At 45.1% G+C, this 22995-nt stretch overlaps 2 protein-coding genes across 3 annotated transcripts in view; one reads left to right on the top strand and one right to left on the bottom strand.

The window, feature by feature from the left end:
• Positions 1–217: 217 nt before the first annotated feature.
• Positions 218–22995, bottom strand: part of FCMR (Fc mu receptor) — a 32725-nt gene continuing 9947 nt past the window's right edge. Inside the window, exons 2-8 of one of the 2 annotated variants that reach the window (XR_012665682.1) lie at positions 18373–18705; positions 17974–18078; positions 9585–9792; positions 9286–9404; positions 8200–8361; positions 3479–3584; positions 218–1011 (exon numbers count right to left, since the gene is read on the bottom strand). Coding sequence is in view for 1 of the 2 variants with exons in the window: in XM_048826895.2 (XP_048682852.2) it covers positions 965–1011; positions 8200–8361; positions 9286–9404; positions 9585–9792; positions 17974–18078; positions 18373–18705 (974 nt within the window). In the remaining variant the exon portion in view is untranslated. The remainder of the gene's footprint in view (positions 1012–3478; positions 3585–8199; positions 8362–9285; positions 9405–9584; positions 9793–17973; positions 18079–18372; positions 18706–22995) is intronic. The other variant, XM_048826895.2, reaches the window with a different exon arrangement.
• LOC142069744 (uncharacterized) lies at positions 19168–20962 on the top strand. The gene is made up of 2 exons (XM_075121973.1): positions 19168–19815; positions 20404–20962. Exons 1-2 carry the CDS (start codon positions 19233–19235, stop codon positions 20544–20546), a joined length of 726 nt encoding a protein of 241 aa, XP_074978074.1. The 5' UTR covers positions 19168–19232; the 3' UTR covers positions 20547–20962.

Here is a 22995-nt window from a genome sequence, read left to right as displayed (position 1 = left end):
CTGGTAGAAGGCAGAAGGTACAAGCTATACAGAGTTCTTCTTTAGACCTGGGGAAGGAAGCGGAGTGTTGGAACTGAATATAAATTGGGACAGATTCTTAAGCAGAAAGGGTAACACATTGGAATTAAACATAACTTCACTAATATCAATGGATTTACATCAGTGTTAAATTGGGATCAGGCCTGTAGTCTCAATAACAATAAGCAGTCACCTAAAATTTTCTCCAAAACATTTTTATTTATTTCAATGAAAAACATGTATAAAGTATTTGGAAAGGGGGGGGGACCCCAAAAACCAACCCTCTGTTTTCCAGCCAGTTTCATAGATGATCAGAAATTTCGCACCAAAAATGCATTTGATGAAACATGAGAAAATTTGCAAAACAATTCTCCTCCTTTTTCTGGGCACTGGATTACCAACTATATTCACCTAGTTCAAGCCAACAATAAAGATGAAGTTTAATGCTATCTCAAAATGTCAATGAGCTTATAGGGTGAAATCCATTCTTGTGCAATGAGCAAACCTAGACAACACTTCAGTCTATTAACCTAATTTGAGGATTTAAATGGTGCTTAGGTCCTGCACTGGCCCTCTGCATAGGAGAAATCTTCAGCCATAGTCAATAAATATTGAGGGGGAAAGTTTACCTCTGCTTATAATTGTTTGCCTCAACCTGCATGTTTTGGCAACCATCTGTACAGACCAAGATCTGCAGCGCAAATTAGAAAAATCACATTTAAACAACCACAGCACATCCATTGTACCTTTGTAAACTCAGCCTGAGCACGTTGTGTGGAGAAAGCATACAGACCAGCTTCTGCAGGGCAGTGTGGTTACAGAGCATCAAAGTCATGCTTTGATATGTAGGGTTCAGGTGCCGATTGGAGGCGGCTTTGTATGGGCCTCAGGTCCCTCCTCAGCTGTGCCTGGTGATCCATGCGCAAATGTGCAGTCACAGCAGCTCTTATAAGTCAACTCTGCAGTGATATGAGTCATGTAGTACATGAGAACCTAGGAAAAAATCATAGACAGTAGGTGGTAATGAGAGAAGTGTCTTTTTATAAAACATTAAATCTAGCCGTGGGTCTAAGGTGGTGTGAGGCAGGGAAGAATACTATGCGTGCCTACTCATCTCCGTCACGACTAGATGTAGTGGAATAGATTCTCAGCCTTTTGTACGGCAGACTCCTATAAGCCAGGAAGGGTTATACCAGTAAAGTCGCCTTATGTTGAAATAACTGCCCACAAAAGGGATTGCATGGACAGAAGGGAGTGTGAGGGGAAGTACTGAGATTCGGCAGGGGAGGGAGTGCTCCCAGATGGGCAGGAGGATCCCAGAGGTTCCTCCCTGCTCCCTGGCTTGATCCCAGGTGCCAAGGTACCTGCTCCCGATCCTTTGGCGCCCAAGACCTTCTTCCCAGCCCAGTCCCAGGTGCCACGGCAGCTGCTCCAGCCCTGCCAAATCCTACTCTCTGCTCCACAGCTTATTCCTGGGCCCCAAGGCAGCTGCTCCAGCCCCTCTGGGTCCTGCTCTGGGTGTGAGTTTAGGCAGGAATGGCTCCCTGCCAGGTTCCACTGCCCCTGAGAGGAGTCACAGAGGTAAAACTATTTTGGCCAAAAAAAAAAAAAATCACACCTCTCGTCAATGTAGTGATGCCATAAAACGTGTAAGTGTAGCACAGGCTGTCGTGACTGAGGAACCCAGGCAGAGATGGCCACTGACACATTTTAAAAGGCATTACTAGGGAGCTCAACCGCTTACTGCCATGTGTGCCTTTGAAAATCTTCCTCACAAAATCCCAGTGACAGCCAGTGACACCAGTGTGCCTAAGTGACCTAGATGCTTCTGAAAGCCTGCCTCCAGAGTCAATGGAGCCTGAGGCTTATTCCCTAGCTGTTGTTTTTTTAAAGTGGTCTAAGAGCACCGAGACAATTTGTACTGCAGTGGGAACACAATCTAATGAGTTAATCTGAAGCAACTCTTGGCTCTCAGTAAAGATTCCTGGCACTTGTGTGCCTTGGCGGCTGGAAACACGTAATCAGCAGGAGCATCATAATGTTTATACAGCATGCTTCAACAGTAGAGGTCAAAGCACTTTGCAAACGAGGTCACTCCTTATCCCTGTTTTACAGCTGGGGCAACTGAGGCACAGAGTGGGGAAGTGCCTTGCCCACGGTCACCCAGTAGACTAATGAGAGAGCTGGGAATAGAACAGAGGTCTCCTGTATCTCAGCCCCAGTGTTCTAACCCATAGGCAACATTGCCTCCCTTCCAAGATGATGTGACTATTACAGGGTTTTGCAAACCTGGCAAAATCCACTGACTGTCTGAATAGCCAAGCCTGCAAAGAAAAAGAAAAAAGGACGACACAAATTACAACTCCCCGTGCGAATTTAACTGCATTTTTCCAGCTTGCCCCTCAATTTTCAGAAAAGGCAGGTCTCTCACCTGTCTCACCAATGCTTAAAAAGCCTCCTTGAACATCCAGTTATCTGGCACCTTCTGTCAATTATTGCCAGCAAAAAAGGCTGAGTCGTGTACATTATGCAAGTGCTGTGCATTTCCCAGATGAAAGCATTTCCTGCTGTGTCTTCTCATAGTATCACTATGAACATGTAACCAGCTTGACTGGGACAAAAGAATAGGGAGTGTAATATAGAGCCTGGCCTGTTGAGTCGGGCCTATAATACCCCTTCCTGTAAACTAACACTGGAAATACCCATGGTCACAATCTTTATGTTGGGTTTCAGCGTAGCAGCTGTGTTCGTCTGTATCCGCAAAAAGAAAAGCAGTACTTGTGGCACCTTAGAGACTAACAAGTCTTTATGTTAATCATTATCTATCCGTGCCACTATGTCTATCAGAGCTAACGTATCACTCCTATACTTATGAGTCGGTTATATTAATTGAGTTCATTACAATTTTCTAGTTTCGCTATTTAATAGTTTACCACACACGGGGGCCTATTTCGGTCATTCCCAGGGGCTATATGAAGAGGATGACATTTAAAAAGAGAAACTGAGTCTGGGTATCAGGAAAATGGCCTCACTGTGAGATCAATTAGGTAGTGGAATACCCTAAGAAAAGATAACATTCTTGTCATTAGGGACATTTCAACAAGACTAAAAAAATTCTTTAAAAATGTACTCTGTGCTAGTCAATAAGCCTCCTGTGCCAGGACTAGATAACCAAGCTATCCCTAATTTCCATGATACAGATCTGTGCCTCAGTTTCCCCATTGAATTCCCTTGTAACGTGCATTGAGAGCTACAGATGAAAAGCCCTCTGTAAGGGCTAGGTATTATTATGTTATTACTACTACTGTTTATACCCACTCAGACATTGCTCTGATTAGCGCCTCAGAAATGGCAGCATTATAAAGGTTAAACCTGTCAGACAAAAATAAATTGTCAGTTAAGTCACATGTCTTGCAAATTACTTCCTAGTGTTGCAGTTTATTGCATAAACTGAACTCACCACTGGGCAGCCATATCTCATGCCAAAATTATCTCTCTCTTTTTGTTGTTGTTGTTGATGACTGGTGAACTTTTCTCTAGAAGAGGATAATGGAACTAGTCATCCCCTAGAGAGGAAGGAGGTATGAGCATGAACCTGTCTTCCCTTCTGTTACTGCCAAGAGATGAGCTTTTGTTATATCTTAGAGATGTGGGGCAGATTGCACCTCGATGGCTGGTGAGGGGAAGGCGAGTTGGAATTACTAATGGGTAGTTTGCAGTAATGAAGGAAAGAAAGTGCCCTTTGAGGGTTTTTGTCTCTCTGTTTCTCCCTCTCTTGAACCCTCTCCATGGGCCTGAAATACAGATTAACCATAACAACTCAACAAGAGGGAATGTATGTGATGGTTAGCGCCTGGAACAAAAGATCTACAATAACAGCCTGTCTCTCCAGCCCCTTCATGCCTGGTATAGGACGAGCCAAGGTAATGGGAAGCAGTTCTAGGCCTTGATACCCAGAGAAATATGCTTTCTCCAGGCCAGGCAGCCCTGCAGAACACAGCCACAGGGCTGCCTTCTGAGGACCCCATCGTAAGCCCTATTGTAGGGGACATGCTAAGGGCCGGAGGGGTATGTTGCAGTGGGAGATTTGGGGCAGTGCTGCAGCCCATTAAGGCAGCCCAGGGAGGTTGCTGTAACCTAGACAGGCCTCTCCAGCCCTCAGAGCAGCCTGGGAAGATACTAAAGCTGCCAAAAACTTCCCAAGCCCCATTTCCCTCTGGCCTGTGAGTTCTGTGCTGTGCTTCTTAGAGACACAGCACCAAATCTCACCCCTAGATTCTATTCTGAACGCTGCCATTGATCTCTGTGGGATCTTGGGCAAATCATTTCGCCTCTCTGTGCTCCCGTTTCTCCAGTTGTAAAAAGGGGCGAATAACATGCCCTGAGAAGGGAGCCTTATGTAACTGGCTTTTATAAAGCACTGGGTCCTGGCTATATGAATGCAAAGTGTTATTGTTTATCCCCTTTATTAAGCAGACATGCCCTCAGAAGGCATCCTCAGGAGTTAATAATTGTCTGCTGCAGGTGGATGTAATCTTCACAGCAATATGAAAAGGTTTAATAGGTTTAATAGGTGTGGATTTAAGTTACATGTACTGTTGGGTGAACCCCGAAAGGTTGGCAGATTCCATTTGGATAAGTGTCCAAACCTTTTGGGTCTGAAAATCAGGGCTAGAAATCTCACAAGAATCTCATGCCGTATTTCAGCTCTTCCATTTCTGCTTCCAGTTGGAATCAGTGCAGAGGCAGGAAAGGACGTGACCATTAAAGGGAGAGGTGTGGGGGGAATAAAATTAACCCAACTTTTTCAACTTATTGTTAATTTAGCATTGTTGGATCAAATTCACCTGTAGTGTAACTTCAATGGAGTTACATCAGGGATGGATTGGGCCCAAAGTATGAAAAATGTAATATACACTTTAGCTAACAAGAGGCTGGACATAATCAATCAGATGAGCTGTATTTTTAGCCCAGTGAGTGGTTTGTTAAATTGAGTCCCAGTTAATAGGAGATCTGGGGTCAAATCCAGAGCCAGTATAAGTGGCTATAACTTCATTGAAATCAATGGAGTTTCACTTGATTAAGCCAGGACTCTGTTCTCTGTGAATTTGCTGTCTGATTCACCATGCAAAGTCCCATAATGCATGGCAACTTCTGTAGCTCTAATCTCCATCTCCCTGGATGGAATGGAATAGCGGCTGCAGTGATAGCAGACTGCAGTGTCCTTCATTCCAACCTCTTTTATGTGTGGAAAGGATTGCCGGGTTCCTGACATCTCTGCAGCTTCTGAGCAGCGCAATGAAATATCATTCTCAGCTAAAGGAGCAGTGTGGGTGATGCAATGCAGAAACTGCTGCATGCCTTCTTGGAAAAGCTTCAGACAAGGGGATGGCTTTGATGAGAGGCCAAAACATCTGGATAGCATCAGGAACTGACAGCTCAGGTAATTGTGGATGATACTATCAGCCTTATCATACTTCAGAGAGAAATTCCTACTGAGAGGAGAGGGAGTGGTAGAGGTAGAGAGAGAAAGGCCTTAAAATAGACTCCTTATCTATTTGTACACCTCCTACAGTGTCCGTGTTACTGCTTTCTTGTGGTGGGTGAGTCAGTCATGGGAAATGGCTTGGTGATCTAAGCTCAGCTACCTAATAACTGGATTTCCTAGCAGCCCACGCTTATAGTTCTTTCGTGCTAGTTCTCAGCTCAAGTATGAGGCTCACTACTGAAGTCCTGCTGAACAAAGCAACCATGTAGTAAGCAGCAACTTCCTATAATGGCTCAGAGTTGGGAGTCCAACCTGACTGCTGACACATTTCACTCTATTTCCCTTTTCACCCCCACCAGCAGCTCTTTCAGTCAACATGAACACCCAAGGTTTTTAGTTTGGGCCATCAGCACAGGGTTGTCTCATCCAGCTTGCTGCAGCAATAGGGTCACATCAGGAATGTTTTCAGTATTTGATGGTCTCAGGGCTGGCCTTATGGGTGAGCACTGTGGTCAGGGGAATGCCATGGTCAAAAAGCAAGGAGTGAGGCAGGCCTGGGGTGCAAAGCTGCAGAAGGGAGCTTGGAGCAATGTGTGAGGGGAGGCAGTGGGGCCTGAGGCCAATGGGTAGGGGGTCAGGGGCACCAAAATACAAGTTTAACCTGGTGCCATTTTCCCTAAGGCTGGCCCTGGAGGGTCCCTTGCTCACGCATGTCTAGCCTTTGCACACAAGCCCCAGCTGGTGCAGAGCAAGTCTGCCCAGTTCTACAGTAGTGTGCCACTTGGAACACATTAGCCCAGCTCTACAAAGGCTTCACTGGCTTCCTGTGTGTTTCCAACTGCTGTAATTGATCTATGCAGATGGTTTGCCGACCTAACACCCTGCCTCCCTGTGCGTCATCCAGCCCCAAGATCTGAAATTCTCAGTGGTGGGTCCTGGAATTTGTTCCTTCTGTTGATCAGACAGAGCCTGAGTTTGCTGGCCATCAGAGCCTGATGCAAGGTGTATCTGTTTGATTAGGGCTTCACCTAAGAAAGGAAGTGATTAGATAATGTAAGAAGGAGTGGAAGTCAGTCTGGGTCTGTATCTGCTAGCTAACAGTGTATACATGTCCCTCCTAAATTAATTTAAGATCAACAACTTGGGCTGCAGTAGCCTATTGGTTAATGCTCTGCCCTAACATGTAGGAGACCGGGCTTCATTTCCCAGGATTACCCTATAGAGGCCATTTGGGTTTGAGTCTGTTGCAGAGGCGGATCCTGTGTCCTAACTGTTCGTGCTCTGCACGGTTACACTGCCTGGGTAAGCTGGGTAAGGTATCTAGCCCTTTATAGCCTATCTCAGGGGGTCTCAAACTTCATTGCACCGTGACCCCCTTCTGACAAAAAAAATTACTACACGACCCCAAGAGCGGGGACCAAAGCCTGAGCCCCGCCACCCCAGGATGGGGGAGGGACACCCGAGCCCCACCATCCAGGGCAGGGGTGGGGGGCCAAAACCCAAAGATTCAGTGGGGGGAGGTGGGAAGCCTGTAACCTGAGCCGCGCCACCCAGTGCTGAAGTACTCAGGCTTTGGCCCCGGACGGTGGGGCTCAGGCTGTGGCTTGGGCTTCAGCCCCAGGTCCCAGCAAGTCTAACGTCAGCTCTGGCAACTCCATTAAAACAGGGTCATGACCCACTTTGGGGTCCCGACCCACAGTTTGAGAACTGCTGGATCTGGATGTTCCTGCAGTCTGTATAAACACATTGGTATTACTTGACTTGCCACTTTCCCTTTCCTTAGCACGGCACTGATGCTTGTTTGTTCAGCTGCGCAACTTTGCTTCAGCAATTTTTGTAAATCCACCCCTGTGCCCCCGGCATCCCCCTGTCGCCAACAAAAGGCAGGGAAGGAAAGGAGCAAGACAGGATCACAAGGCTCATGCTGAACCTGGGAGCATCTTGCACTGTAGCCAAGTGCATTACTACCACAGTGGAGGTGCGTGTTACGTCAGCCAAAGGGAATGGGATTGTCAGGGGTGTCTGAGGACAGTTCCGTAACCATATCCCGAAAGCTCTCAGCCCACACGCCCATCAGCCCGTGGTGCATGTAACATGAGTAACGTTAGACAGTGCGGCCAAGTCTGCTTTCAGCATGATAAGGGTAAAGCTGGGCCGTGTAGGAGACGGAGTTTTCTTGGGAACTGGTCCAATACTGTGGAATAAACTCCTCCGGGAACTAAGGGCCATCACAAACCTCATCCCTTTTCACTCCAGGTGCAAAGTGCGTTTCTTTGACCTTGCTTTCTCTAACGTAAATTTACAGCAATCTGTATATTTAAAAACAAACAAACTTAAAACCCTACCAAGACAAGACCCTGCACTGCATATGCTTCTCCCCCTGGGGAGAGGATGACAGAACAAACAACAGGTGACAGATGTTGGTCGTGATGTTTAATGCACTACTGGGAGGCACTCAGATGCATTAGCCCATATGAGAACCTGCATAGAATAGAATAGAATAGAATAGAATAGTTGCACTGGTAAAAATGCAAAGTAACTCAAGGGACTTCAGTGGGTTTACACTAACATTGTACTGTTGTAAATGAGAGTAGAATCTTGCCCTCTGACCTGAGTGAGCACCTGCTGTAGATTGGAAAGACCATAGGTGAAGAACAATTAATTAGAGATTGAATAGTTGTGGGTGAACTTACCATTCCTGTCAGCTCCCTCGAGCCTGCGGGGTAACACGCTGTAGATATTTTCCATTGGAATGTGCCCTTGGCCACGTTCGAGCGCGCTCAACCTCAGATTTATTCCATAGCTTTCACTGGAAGCTGCTTCTCCAAAACATCCAGACATGTAGATTGTAATACCTATAAACCAATGGCAGTCAGCCGGTCTACAGACGAAATACATTTAGCCTTCGTGATTTGCTATAGTCACCCTGACATAAACTAATGGCTGGATTTTGAGAGTCCTGAGCACATGCACCTCCCACCAGTGGAAATGTGCCCTGTTGGCACCTATGTAAATCAGACTCTAAAGCACTTATACTGTTGGTATAACTTCTACAGCAACTTACAGCCAAAGACTCTGTTCACCAGACTTCACAAAATGGATGACCAGTTGCTTACACTGTCTTCACTGAAACGCAGCCCCCTCTGGGATGGAAGGCAGGCATATAGCCACATAACACAACAATTCAGGTGAGCAAATGAAGTAGGTTAAGTAAACGAAAAATCGTGAATTGAAATTGTAGGGCAATTTTATGCAGGCAGAATGTAATTAGTCAAATTGGAATTTGGCCGGGACATGGCAACTAACACTCAGTCATCAGATATGGATGTTCACAACGTAGGTTTTATGTTTCATCTGAAATTGTTTTATTGCCTATCTAGCTGTTTGGTTTGTTTGTTTTTTTTTCTAGAAATGAAGCCAGCTGACTGGTAATTTTTCCCTTGATGTGATAGGTGCAAGTGTGATAGGTGTGGTACAAGAACCAAAATAAAATAGAATAAAATATTTGTGCAAATATCAGCTATTTTCACGAGTATTCGTGAATTTGATCCATGTTACGGTTTTGCTTTTGCAGCTACTTGCAGTTTTCATCGTGAAAAATAAAAACATTATTTTCTGCAAGAGGCAAGGAATTATGTGAATTTATCCAAAGCAGAAATCAATCCTTTTCAAAGAGAAATTATAGATCTCCAATTGTGGAAACTGTCTTGTCCTTTCTTTTTACCACAGAGTGGCAGGTACCACAGACTGGTATAAGAAGTATGTGACCTTTCTCTTACCTTTCTTCCCTCGTAGCTGTTTTCTAACAATTATCATAGAAGCCACAAGCAGCAGCATCATCAGGAGAATTGGTATCAGGATTTGAAAGACATCATTCCCATAATTGCTTCTCAAGAGGCTGGAAAATAATGAGTCAAAGGGGGAAGTGGTTTCACTGCCAGTTCTGACATGCAGATCCACTCCTCACACAAACAGCTTGGTTGACCCGGCAGTATTTGTAAGCTTGAGAGGAAATGAAATGATCTAGGGGAGAGTTCATGCTGGAAAATCCCTGAGGGGGAAAGTTTGTGGAACTCACCGATTTGTATGCCTGGGATTTGCATAGCTGATTGTCCTGGAACTCTTTGGAATCCCTTTTGTTATACTTCCAGTCTCTGCAAAGGTAACAATGCTGCCAGTGACGGCTGCAGGCATGATTATTGTACCTTCAGGGAATTTGATGCCAGGCGCAGCATAGGAGGTATATTTTGCCCATGTTCCATTAGTCATCTGTGGTTGTGTGACTCCTGGGGGAAAGCATATTAAAATGAACTGTTGCTACATTTCCCATTCTTGAACATGTGTAACTTTTCCAATAAAGCAAGTTTCATAATCAAAACTAGGGATGAGTATGAGGGGCAAATGCTGATCTCACACGTATATTAATCTGGAGACACTCCATTGACTTCAGTGGAGTTACGTGGATTTACACCAATATGAGTGAGACCCAAACTTGGCGTGGGCTTTTTGTCTTCTAAATTGTAAAGCTCTTGAGCAATATTCTGCTCTCATTTCCTCATACTGTATTCGGTAGGTGGACATAACTGAGGTTAGGAGTTAGCCTTTCTTTGGCCCTGAGGATCAAAGATGCTAATTGTAAGACTGGAGCTAGTCACTATCTTTGAAGGATATTACTGATGATCCATGACAAATAGACATTTGCTGCAAAAAATCTAGATTCTAGAACATAGCGGACATGGTTCTGCTCTCATATAATAATAATTAATCATTCATCATTAATTAATAATATAATAGGCTGAAGCCTGGCTGGGAGAGAATATATGGACAGACACAATGACCTTGCCAAGGGTCTGCATTGGAGCCTCTGTGGCAAGTGCAGATTTAAACACCCTATGCAATATTATGACCACCAAGTTGAAAACCCTCTTGAGAATTAAGAGGCTAAAATTTTATGGACTCAGGCCATTGGCACAGACAGAACAGAGCAGGCAAACGGGCTGAACATAGGTGGTGTAGAAAAGAAGACCAATAAGGCGATGATAATTAATATGGTCATACCAGCAAAAAAGCAGAGAAAAAGAAACAAGAGAAGATAGCGAGGTTTGAAGAACTTTCCCATGAAGTGGAATGATTATGGGAAACTAGAACAAAGACAGTCCCAGAGATTATTGGAGCACTCGGAGCAATCACTAAGGGTATGCATGAGCAGCTCAGGAATACGTTAGGAGTGCAATACATCCTGATCAGTGACCTCCAGAAGTCAGCGCTCTTAGGTACTGTGAAAATTTTAAGGCGAGTCACAGGAGAACCAGTGCATCTGAGCACCTAAAATGCAGGAATTCTGCGGAGCGTTTAACAAAGCTCCTGACTACTCAAGCCAACAGAGTCAGTTTGTGGTCAGGATTTATGATGACTCCTGGGGATAAATTTTAGACAGCAGCTTTCCCTTTTTAAGCTTAAAGATCTTTTATGTTTTGAAGGTTGTTTAAAAAACCCCACCATCCCCATTGTTAATATGGAGGGATAATTAATAATAATAATAATTAACATACTTACCTCTCATTAAAAATATATGTTCTTTAGAGCTGAGAACATGTTACAAAAGAAGTCAATGTTGTTATCCCCATTTTACAGCTGGGGAGGTTGAGATACAGATGAAGTGACTTGTCCAAAGTCACCCAGTAAGCGAGTGGTGGAGCTGGGAAAAGAACCAGAGGGGCAGATCTACAGCTGGCATAACTGATCATGCACCAGCTGAAGACCTGCCTCAGGTTTCCCAAGCCCCAATCCAATGCCCTATTCATTAGGCCACACTGCCTCTCCCTTACACCCACTGTACACAGATATGACTCTGTTGCCGGCACCCAGTGCCGAGAGGCAAAACAACAGCAGGGGTTCGTTACCTGGTGTGTTTTACTTAATAATCACAACGGGGTGGAGAAGCAGAAAAGTTTATTTGCAGCTGCAAACAAGGTACAGGGAGAATAGAATCTCAAATCCTGCACATCAGAGCAGGTCATTACACACACTTTTTTATTCCTTAATGCTACTGCACTACACATCAGCCAATTAAAACTTTACACAAATACTCTGCCTTCTTTATATGCCTTCCTTATATGGGTTACAACAATGTTTATTTTTTGCAACCGTTAACAAGCATTTTTAGCAACTTAAACAACCAGCACATTTTGTCTGGCCTTGTAACAATCTCCTATTATTTTAACTTGGCGTCAGCAAACTTCACACTATGAGGCATTATCTGCGGCTGCAACATTGTTTTAAGAGCAAAAGAGCTTACTCAAACCAGCCAGGCCTGAATTCTATTAAGGGGGGTTGAGAAGAAGCCCTTAGGCCTTCAGCAGAGAGACTTCCTCGACCCTTATGGCCTTTCATCCCCTCAACTGAACTAGTGGCCATGCCCTGGGGACTCCAACAATTCCCTCTTTTGAGAATACTTATTTTTATTGCTTGAGTTTTTTTATTTTTATTTATTTACTAGCGGGCTATGCATAAAATTAAAATTTTTAAAACTATGCAAAATAAGCATTTTTATACAGGACCACATATAACACAGTAAACATAACATGATTAATACAGGGAAAAAAAACTTAAATAATAGGCTAAAGAACTTACTTAGCCACGGGGAAAGGCCCCAACTAGAAAGTAGAGAGCCTAGCCAATTTTTTTTAGCTTGTTGATGAATGCCCTTTATTAGCTGCTTTAGGCATTGTAAATTAGCTTTTACGGATGGCCTTGCATTTGTTATATTAAAGCAACACATGCCTGCAAACTTTTGGCATAGGTGACCATGGCGTAGAAGCAAATAGTTTACAGCCAGCCTGTTTTGTAGCATACCCTGAGGTATTTTTTTTAACTTATGTGAGAGTTGGGCCAGGACGGTTGAGGTTAACTTAATGGCCTTTGCCACCGTGCAGACAAGGTGCTTTATTGCGTGATAATTATGCACCACAAGCCCAGGAATATTAACTAAGGAAAAGGCCAGAGCTGCTGCCTTAGTTTTTGAGAATAAGGTTTTTTGAGAACGATGTTGCGTTTACTGCACTTTGGGCTAGTGCCAGCCAGGTATTTACGGGTACAATGCCTGAAACAGCCGTACCAGTTGGGCACATGGCCAAGAGAGGGAATAAAATATACTTTTCCATCTATTTTTTTGCCTTTTTGGCGGGCTGCTGTTTAAATAGTAATTTTAGTTTAAGATTTTTAGTGGAGGGGGCTGAATGCACGGTTTACTTTTTAGCCTGGGGGGGGGGGGGGTTTGACACCGCTTTCAGCCGGGTATAATGAATTTAATTTTTGTGGTTTTTGACTTTTGCTGCCGTGTGGGAGACCAGCAGGACGGTATAGGGTTTTTTTTACTTTTTTTGGAGGGGCTCGTCTTTCCAGGTACGTACAAGCACTGAATTACCAGGCTGCAGGGAGTGGATGGGTGAGTTTAAGGATAGAGGCTGGGAATTTTTAGTATACCTGTGAAGAGACAAAAGAACAGCAGACAGAGAACACATATACTGAGACAGAAATTTAGTTCTTAATTTTTATTTTTTTTTGACACAACCGGTGTACTATTTATAGGCCATGCCCTTTTAAACATAATTTTAAAGGGACTGAGCTTTAATTTATTTTTTTGGGAGAGCTCGGATGCGGAGCAGAACTAGGGGCAGGGCATCAGGCCACCGTAGGGAGGCCTTTTGGCATACTTTTGAGAGATGTTGCTTAAGGGTTTGATTGGTTTGCTTTACTACCCCACTGGCTTGCGGTTTTTAGGGTGTATGGAGTTTTTAGGGAATTTGTAAGGCGTTTGCGATGCTTTGGATGATTTTTGATGTGAAGTGTGTTTTATTGTTAGATTTTATTTACTGGGGAAGTTTAAAGTGAGGAATAATCTCCTTAACAAACTTGAGAGCCACGGTTTTGGCAGTGCAATTGTGACATGGAAAGGCTTTTGGCCATTTGCTGAATTTATTTACTATGACAAGGAGATACTTGAACGCTTGGGTTCGGGGAAACTTAGTAAAGTTTATTTGCCACACCCGTCCGGGGCCTGGAGTGGGTTCCAGGGCCGCTGGTGGTACTGGGTGTTTTGGTTGGGGGTTATTTTTTTGACAAACTAGGCATTTTGCCTGTACCTGGGCAGCCAGGGGTTTGAGTTTGGAGGTTATGAAGTACTTTTTTATTAGTTGGATAAGTGCCTTTCTGCCAGCATGAGTGGTTTGATGTAATTTTTGTAATACTGGCAGAATTAGGCCCTTTCGTAAGTGGACTTTTTTTTTTAGGGAATGAAGCCATTCCTCCCTTTTTCTGGAGACTAAGTTTGTTAGCTAGCTGTTTTGTTTTTTTAGAATACTGAGGGGTTGGGAGCTTTTTTACTGATGAGATAAGGGCATGCATATAGGTGTTTTTAGTTTGAGGGGACATTAGGGTGGCAGCATGCTTTGCTTTTTTATTTGCCCTGGCATTACCCCTGGTTATATTTTGATTTTTTTTTTTTTGGATGGGCCTTATAGTGTGCCACTGCCACTTTGAAAGGGAGCTGCCGTTAGAAGCTGGAGAATTTGGGGCCCGTACTTGACTGGAGAGCCTTGGGCTGTCAGCATTTTCTTTTTTTTGTTCTTACAGGCCAGCATGAGCATGCAGCACACTAAAAGCATATTTGGAATTAGTGAAAATATTGACTTGGTTTTTTTTTAGGCAGTTCGAGTGCACGGGTTAGGGCCACTAGCTCAGCCAATTGGGCAGAGGTTTTAGCGGGCAAACTTTTAGCTTTTACGGTGTTATTGAGGGTGATGATAGCATAACTTGCCTTTTTTTGTTTATTTATTACTATGCTGCTACTATTAGTGTATCACTTATAATTTGCATTTGGGAGGGGCACATTTCTTAAGTTTGGGCAGCTAGAATATTGGGCATTTATGATTTTTAAACAGTTATGTTTTTGTTTTTTAGTTTTTGGTAAGAGGGTGGCAGGGTTAAGGGATGGACAAGGCTGCAGCGTGACCTCAGGGTTTTTTAAGAGCTTTGCTTGGTATCTTTGCCTGTGGCTTTTGTTATAGTGAGGGAGTTTGCTACTGGCAACTGAAGGGGTTGATTTATAGCAGTTTGTGCCGCTTTAGAGTTTACTAAAAAATCTATTTTTTTATTTTTTACCCGCATTTTTACTCAGGGTTCCAGGGGTAGGATGATTTGGTTTTTTTGACACCCCTATTTTTGTTTTTTTATTGCTATTATAGAGGTACCCCTCCTTTTTTTTTTTTGTTTGGGCACTTATTTTTTTAGTGTTTTTTTTGCTGATACAGGGCACACTGATTGCGCCCCAGTTGTTCTTTTTTGTGGGCCTGGACGTTTGCGTCCACGGCCCCCTTTTTTTTTTGTTTGTTTGTTTTTGGTGCCTGCCTGCACTGCCGCTACTATTAATTTTACTTTTTTTTTTTTTTTTACTTTTTTTTAAACTATATACTTGATTTGTTGTTTTTAAAATTTGTGCCATGGTTATACTTATTAAATTTTTTTTTGTAGCTTTTTTTTAATGTCAGGGGCTGCCCTGCTTGTAAATATTTTTTTAATAATTGCTTTAGTTTGCGGATTATTAGGATTTGCATTGGTATACTGTTGGATTGTGTTTTCAATGCGCTGTAAAAAGGCTTTAGGGCTTTTTTTGGAGTTTTGCGCTACTTTATATGGTTTAGTTTAATTATTCCGTCTGACAGCTGCATGACGGAGTCCATACAGTAGCAGCTTTTTATAGGAGGTAAGGTGGGTTATAGCCTGATTGTTATTTGGGTTTTATTTAGGATTTTTTTATAGGAACTTGATTATTTGGGATCGGGATATTGTTACAGTTTTGGTTATATTGCTTTTTTGCTTTTTTTTTTTGCTTTAGCTTTGACCTGTTTTTGTTTAACCTTAGTTAATAATGTTTGCAGAAGGACATTACAATTATCCCGGTCTGGCTTGTAGCTGCTAAGACATTTTTTAAAAACCGATACAAACTTGCTTGGGTTGGTAGAAAATTCTCCAGCCTGTGCTTTGAAAGCGGCCAGGTCTATAGGATTAAAAGGTGCATGAGTATAGACCTGCATAGTAAGAGCAGCTTGTTCTTTCTATTGCATTACGGGCGATTTTAGTTTTGGTAAGTAACAGGTATAGTTCAGCAGATGGAGCTTGAACCTTACTATGAGCTTCACTAGGAATTTTATTTTGAGCCTCGCTCTGTGTGGGTGTAAGGGCCGAAGGAGCCTCACTCTGTGTGGGTGTAAGGGCTGAAGAGACACCGGATCTGCCATTACATTTGGGGTGGGGGTCCAGGGACTGACATTAATTGCTACCGGGCCAATCGGGGTTAAATTACAGCATTGTAAAATATTAGTACAAGACCACAAGGTTATAAACAAGTAAGCATACGAATGCTTAGTTTACTTTTTTGTTTGCCGACAGAACAGGAGTAACTGGAGGATTGTATAATGATTTAATGATTTTTTGGGAGGCCACTGTTTTTGGTTTTTTAATTGGTACTGACACCAGTTAACTATACAAAATTGCTTTAATTTACCCTTAGTTATTGGATTTGATTTAAATACCTTTTAATTTACTAAAATACACTTTAGGGGCGTGCACGTACCTCCTACCTCCCGTGCTTTGTTTTTGTCCCATATCTACAGGGTAACTTTGGGCGTTTTTAGGTTTCAACAGAGCATACAATTTGGATTTTAAAAGGTTTTTACCTTATTTAAGGGACCGGTTCCCCACCGTTGCCTGCAGCTGCTTTTTTACTATGTGAGTGCGTTGCACCATTGTGCCCTTCGGGGTTGATTAAACTGCGTCTCCTCTGCGCCCCCCGATGAACTTACCGGTGCGTGCTGGGCGTCGGTTGTTGCTGCAATCCTTGACCTCCAGAATGGATTTGGGCAAGGCTAAATTGCAGCCTTGTTGCCCACCCAAAAACGCCAAAAGCTGTTGCCAGCACCCAGTGCTGAGAGGCAAAACAACAGCAGGGGTTTGTTACCCGGTGTGTTTTACTTAATAATCACAACGGGGTGGAGAAGCAGAAAAGTTTATTTGCAGCTGCAAACAAGGTACAGGGAGAATAGAATTTTAAATCCTGCACATCAGAGCAGGTCATTACACACACTTTTATATTTCTTAATGCTACTGCACTACACATCAGCCAATTAAAACTTTGCACAAATACTTTGCCTTCCTTATATGGGTTACAACAATGTTTATTTCCTGCAACCTCTAACAAGCATTTCTAGCAACTTAAACAACCAGCACATCCTGCCTGGCCTTGTAACTATCTCCTATTATTTTTAACTTGGCGTCAGCAAACCTCACACTATAAGGCATTATCTGCAGCTGCAACATTGTTTTAAGAGCAAAAGAGCTTACTCAAACCAGCCAGGCCTGAATTCTATTAAGGGGGGTTAAGAAGAAGCCCTTAGGCCTTCAGCAGGGAGAATTCCTCAACCCTTATGGCGTTCCATCCCCTTGACTTAACTAGTGGCCATGCCCTGGGGTCTCTAACAACTCCACTGATTTTGATGCAGTCACTCCATACTCCAGTCTAACCGAAAGCCAAATCAAGACTCACGCTGAATATAACCATTATAGCACAGCCAGGTCCATACTGTCCTAGTTCTGGCAATACAAGCCAACAGCCCCAGGGAAAGGAATGGAGGAAACAAGACCCACTCCTAAAAGGGAAGGCAAAAAGAACGAGAAGAAGGGATGTGTGTCACACAACATTGTCTGACCTTCGTGCCTGTGCACTCACCCATGGGAAGATCTAACGCCCTATTAACTAAGATCCAGGAGCCTGGTTTTCTGAGTATATTAGCAGTGGCAGCTGCCACGTGTTTATAAATATAGTCAGAGAGAGTAACAAAAAACGACAACAACTTGTTGAGTCCTCAGAGGCTTAATCTTGATGGGAACATTCAAAAATAAATGCCTCGATATTTAGGATTTGTTGATGATTTTCTTTTCGAGAGGAAAGACAATCTCACAGGGAAATCAGTGGACTGGGGCTCAGGAGATTTGAGTCTGCCACAGACTTCCTGTGTGAGCATGGGCAAGTCACTTAGACTACCTTGGGACTCAGATCCCCATCTGTCAAGTAGGGAGGATACTTCTACCTCACCGGGAGGCTGTGAGGATAAAAACCATTGACAAGTGTGAGGCGCTCTGATACCACAATGATGAGGGGGAAGCAGATAAATTCCTAGATTAGACAGATAATTATAAAGTAGTGAATCTAGTGCTGGTGAAAGGTGCCCTGAAAGCTTCCAAACACTCACAGCCCAGGCAGCTATGGCATACAATTCCCACGTGCATCACCATATTAGTGTGAACTTGAGAGACCTCCCGCACCCTAAGGGAGAGATGGGGACCAGTTAGTGCCAATTCCCTTCCCTCGCCTCCCGTGGGGCTACAGAGAGGGATGCAGCAAACCTCACCTTGAGTGTCAGGGCCTTTGCTGCCAGACTCTTCTGATACCACAATAGGTCTCTCATGTCCCAGGGGTTCAGCAGACAACGTGCCCGTTCTGGGTGGAGCGCTCCCTGCGCGGAACAGAACCAGATGTGTTCTAGAGCACATTCTAAAAAGTCACAATCCAATTTTCATTACTAAAGCTAGACTGTAAGAGGTACTGCCCAGAGTGGTGGTGTGTCACCAGTGACGCTGTGCAACCAGAGGGCTACTGTACAGAGTGCTCACATCGCCTCCGTGGCACTGTGTCGGCAATGATACTGTACAGAGTGACACTGGATTAGCAGTGACACCATACCGTCAGAGTGATACTGCACGGCAGAGGGAGATATACTGTACAGAGTGACTGTGGAGTGATCCCGTACCATTGGAAACCTCCAGCTCCACTTGGAGGGTCCTTCCACTGCCTCTGTCGTTTTGATTTCCTGTCCCACACGTGTACAGCCCAGCGTCCTCCTTTTCCAGCCTTGTGATTGTAATTTGAAATATTCCTTCCCGAGGCCCCTCAGTGACGGATATTCTATTCCTGTAATTCTCATTGATGTATGGAGAGGTGGAGACGATGGTGACACAGATCCCTGTCTCGAGCTCCCTGCACCAGAATTTTCGCCTGGAAATGTCCTTCGCGGGACACTTTATAGTGATGGATCCTCCAACCTCACCAGTCACTTGAATGCGTCGTCTTGCTGCACTTGAAACTGATGACACAGAGAAAGAAGTCACAGGGCCTGAGTCACATTTATGCTAAAGGGGCGTCACACCAAGGCCCTGTCTTCACTACCCAAAAAGGTGGGTCCTGACCATATGATAACTCTCACAAGGTAAAATATGAGTGAAGACAAGGCCTTAGGCCCCTTTATAGAATCATAGCCCTGGTCTACACTAGGACTTTAGGTCAAATTTAGCAGCGTTAAATCGATGTAAACCTGCACCCTTCCACACAATGAAGCCCTTTATTTCGACTTAAAGGGCTCTTAAAATCGATTTCCTTACTCCACCCCTGACAAGTGGATTAGCGCTTAAATCGACGTTGCCGGCTCGAATTTGGGGTACTGTGGACACAATTCGATGGTATTGGCCTCCGGGAGCTATCCCAGAGTGCTCCATTGTGACCGCTCTGGACAGCACTCTCAACTCAGATGCACTGGCCAGGTAGACAGGAAAAGAACCGCGAACTTTTGAATCTCATTTCCTGTTTGGCCAGCGTGGCAAGCTGCAGGTGACCATGCAGAGCTCATCAGCACAGGTGACCATGATGGAGTCCCAGAATCGCAAAAGAGCTCCAGCATGGACCGAACGGGAGGTACGGGATCTGATCGCTGTTTGGGGAGAGGAATCCGTGCTATCAGAACTCTGTTCCAGTTTTCGAAATGCCAAAACCTTTGTGAAAATCTCCCAGGGCATGAAGGACAGATGCCATAACAGGGACCCGAAGCAGTGCCGCGTGAAACTGAAGGAGCTGAGGCAAGCCTACCAGAAAACCAGAGAGGCGAACAGCCGCTCTGGGTCAGAGCCCCAAACATGCCGCTTCTATGATGAGCTGCATGCCATTTTAGGGGGTTCAGCCACCACTACCCCAGCCGTGTTGTTTGACTCCTTCAATGGAGATGGAGGCAATACGGAAGCAGGTTTTGGGGACGAAGAAGATGATGATGATGAGGAGGTTGTAGATAGCTCACAGCAAGCAAGCGGAGAAACCGGTTTTCCCGACAGCCAGGAACTGTTTTTCACCCTGGACCTGAAGCCAGTACCCCCCGAACCCACCCAAGGCTGCCTCCTGGACCCAGCAGGCGGAGAAGGGACCTCTGGTGAGTGTACCTTTTAAAATACTATACACGGTTTAAAAGCAAGCATGTGAAAGGATTACTTTGCCCTGGCATTTGCGGTTCTCCTAGATGTAGTCCTAAAGCCTTTGCAAAAGGTTTCTGGGGAGGGCAGCCTTATTGCATCCTTCATGGTAGGACACTTTACCACTCCAGGCCAGTAACACGTACTCGGGAAACATTGTAGAACACAGCATTGCAGTGTATGTTTGCTGGCATTCAAACAACATCCGTTCTTTATCTCTCTGTGTTATCCTCAGTAGAGTGAGATATAATTCATGGTCACCTGTTTGAAATAGAGTGCTTTTCTTCAGGGGACACTCAGTGGAGCCCATTCCTGCTGGGCTGTTTGCCTGTGGCTAAACAGAAATGTTCCCCGCTGTTAGCCACAGGGAGGGGGGAAGGTTGAGGGGGTAGTCACGTGGTGGGAGGAGGCAAAATGCGACCTTGTAACGAAAGCACATGTGCTATGTATGTAATGTTAACAGCAAGGTTTACCCTGAAAGAGTGTACCCATTGTTCTATAAAATGTGTCTTTTTAAATACCGCTGTCCCTTTTTTTTTCTCCACCAGCTGCATGTGTTTCAATGATCACAGGATCTTCTCCTTCCCAGAAGCTAGTGAAGCTTAGAAAGAAAAAAAAACGCACTCGCGATGAAATGTTCTCTGAGCTCATGCTGTCCTCCCACACTGACAGAGCACAGACGAATGCGTGAAGGCAAATAATGTCAGAGTGCAGGAAAGCACAAAATGACCGGGAGGAGAGGTGGCGGGCTGAAGAGAGTAAGTGGCGGGCTGAAGAGAGTAAGTGGCGGGCTGAAGACAGGGCTGAAGCTCAAATGTGGCGGCAGCGTGATGAGAGGAGGCAGGATTCAATGCTGAGGCTGCTGCAGGACCAAACCAGTATGCTCCAGTGTATGGTTGAGCTGCAGCAAAGGCAGCTGGAGCACAGACTGCCACTGCAGCCCCTCTGTAACCAACCGCCCTCCTCCCCAAGTTCCATAGCCTCCACACCCAGACGCCCAAGAACGCGGTGGGGGGGCCTCCGGCCAACCAGCCACTCCACCACAGAGGATTGCCCAAAAAAAAGAAGGCTGTCATTCAATAAATTTTAAAGTTGTAAACTTTTAAAGTGCTGTGCTTAAAGTGCTATGTGGCATTTTCCTTCCCTCCTCCACCACCCCTCCTGGGCTACCTTGGTAGTCATCCCCCTGTTTGTGTGATGAATGAATAAAGAATGCATGAATGAGAAGCAACAATGACTTTATTGCCTCTGCAAGCGGTGATCGTAGGGAGGAGGGGAGGGTGGTTCGCTTACAGGGAAGTAGAGTGAACCAAGGGGCGGGGGGTTTCATCAAGGAGAAACAAACAGAACTTTCACACCGTAGCCTGGCCAGTCATGAAACTGGTTTTCAAAGCTTCTCTGATGCGTACCGCGCCCTCCTGTGCTCTTCTAACCGCCCTGGTGTCTGGCTGCGCGTAACCAGCAGCCAGGCGATTTGCCTCAACCTCCCACCCCGCCATAAACGTCTCCCCCTTACTCTCACAGATATTGTGGAGCACACAGCAAGCAGTAATAACAGTGGGAATATTGGTTTCGCTGAGGTCTAAGCGAGTCAGTAAACTGCGCCAGCGCGCCTTTAAACGTCCAAATGCACATTCTACCACCATTCTGCACTTCCTCAGCCTGTAGTTGAACAGCTCCTGACTACTGTCCAGGCTGCCTGTGTACAGCTTCATGAGCCATGGCATTAAGGGGTAGGCTGGGTCCCCAAGGATACATATAGGCATTTCAACATCCCCAACAGTTATTTTCTGGTCTGGGAATAAAGTCCCTTCTTGCAGCTTTTGAAACAGACCAGAGTTCCTGAAGATGCGAGCATCATGCACCTTTCCCGGCCATCCCACGTTAATGTTGGTGAAACGTCCCTTGTGATCCACCAGAGCTTGCAGCACTATCGAAAAGTACCCCTTGTGGTTTATGTACTCGGCGGCTTGGTGCTCCGGTGCCAAGATAGGGATATGGGTTCCGTCTATAGCCCCATCACAGTTAGGGAATCGCATTGCAGCAAAGCCATCCACTATGACCTGCACATTTCCCAGGGTCACTACCCTTGATATCAGCAGATCTTTGATTGCGTGGGCTACTTGCATCACAGCAGCCCCCACAGTAGATTTGCCCACTCCAAATTGATTCCCAACTGACCGGTAGCTGTCTGGCGTTGCAAGCTTCCACAGGGCTATCGCCACTCGCTTCTCAACTGTGAGGGTTGCTCTCATCTTGGTATTCATGCGCCTCAGGGCAGGGGAAAGCAAGTCACAAAGTTCCATGAAAGTGCCCTTACGCAGTTTCGCAGCCACTGGGAATCGTCCCAGACCTGCAACACTATGCGGTCCCACCAGTCTGTGCTTGTTTCTCGAGCCCAGAATCGGCGTTCCACAGCATGAACCTGCCCCATTAGCACCATGATGCATGCATTGGCAGGGCCCATGCTTTCAGAGAAATCTGTGTCCATGTCCTGATCACTCACGTGACCGCGCTGACGTCGCCTCCTCGCCCGTTATTGCTTTGCCAGGTTCTGGTGCTGCATATACTGCTGGATAATGCGTGTGGTGTTTAATGTGCTCCTAATTGCCAAAGTGAGCTGAGCGGCCTCCATGCTTGCCTTGGTATGGCGTCCGCACAGAAAAAAGGCGCAGAACGATTGTCTGCCGTTGCTCTGACGGAGGGAGGGGCGACTGACGACACGGCTTACAGGGTTGGCTTCAGGGAGCTAAAATCAACAAAGGGGGTGCCTGTACATCAAGGAGTATTTCAGGCAGGACTTCACGGAGGGTTCCAATAAGAAATGGTGCACCTAAGTTATTGTTCTTATTGGAACAAGGAGGTTAGCCTGGCCTCTGATTGATACATGGCTAGATTTACCTCGCTGCACCTTCTCTGTGAGTGACTGCAGTGTGACCTAGAGGAATGAGTCCCCTAGACAGGGGAGGAGGCAAATGAGTACAAAACAAATCTGGTCTATTTCTTGTTTTGACCCACTCCATCTATCTTTTACATCTTTGGCTGGCAGCAGACGGTGCAGAAGGACTGCATGCCATCCACATCTCATGGCTGCTCAGCAGAAGATGGTACAGTACGACTGCTAGCCATCCCCATCTCTT

This window comes from Caretta caretta, chromosome 21 (assembly GCF_965140235.1).
Source record: "Caretta caretta isolate rCarCar2 chromosome 21, rCarCar1.hap1, whole genome shotgun sequence".
Lineage (NCBI taxonomy): Eukaryota > Metazoa > Chordata > Testudines > Cheloniidae > Caretta > Caretta caretta.
This window is presented reverse-complemented; position numbering and strand designations above follow the sequence as displayed.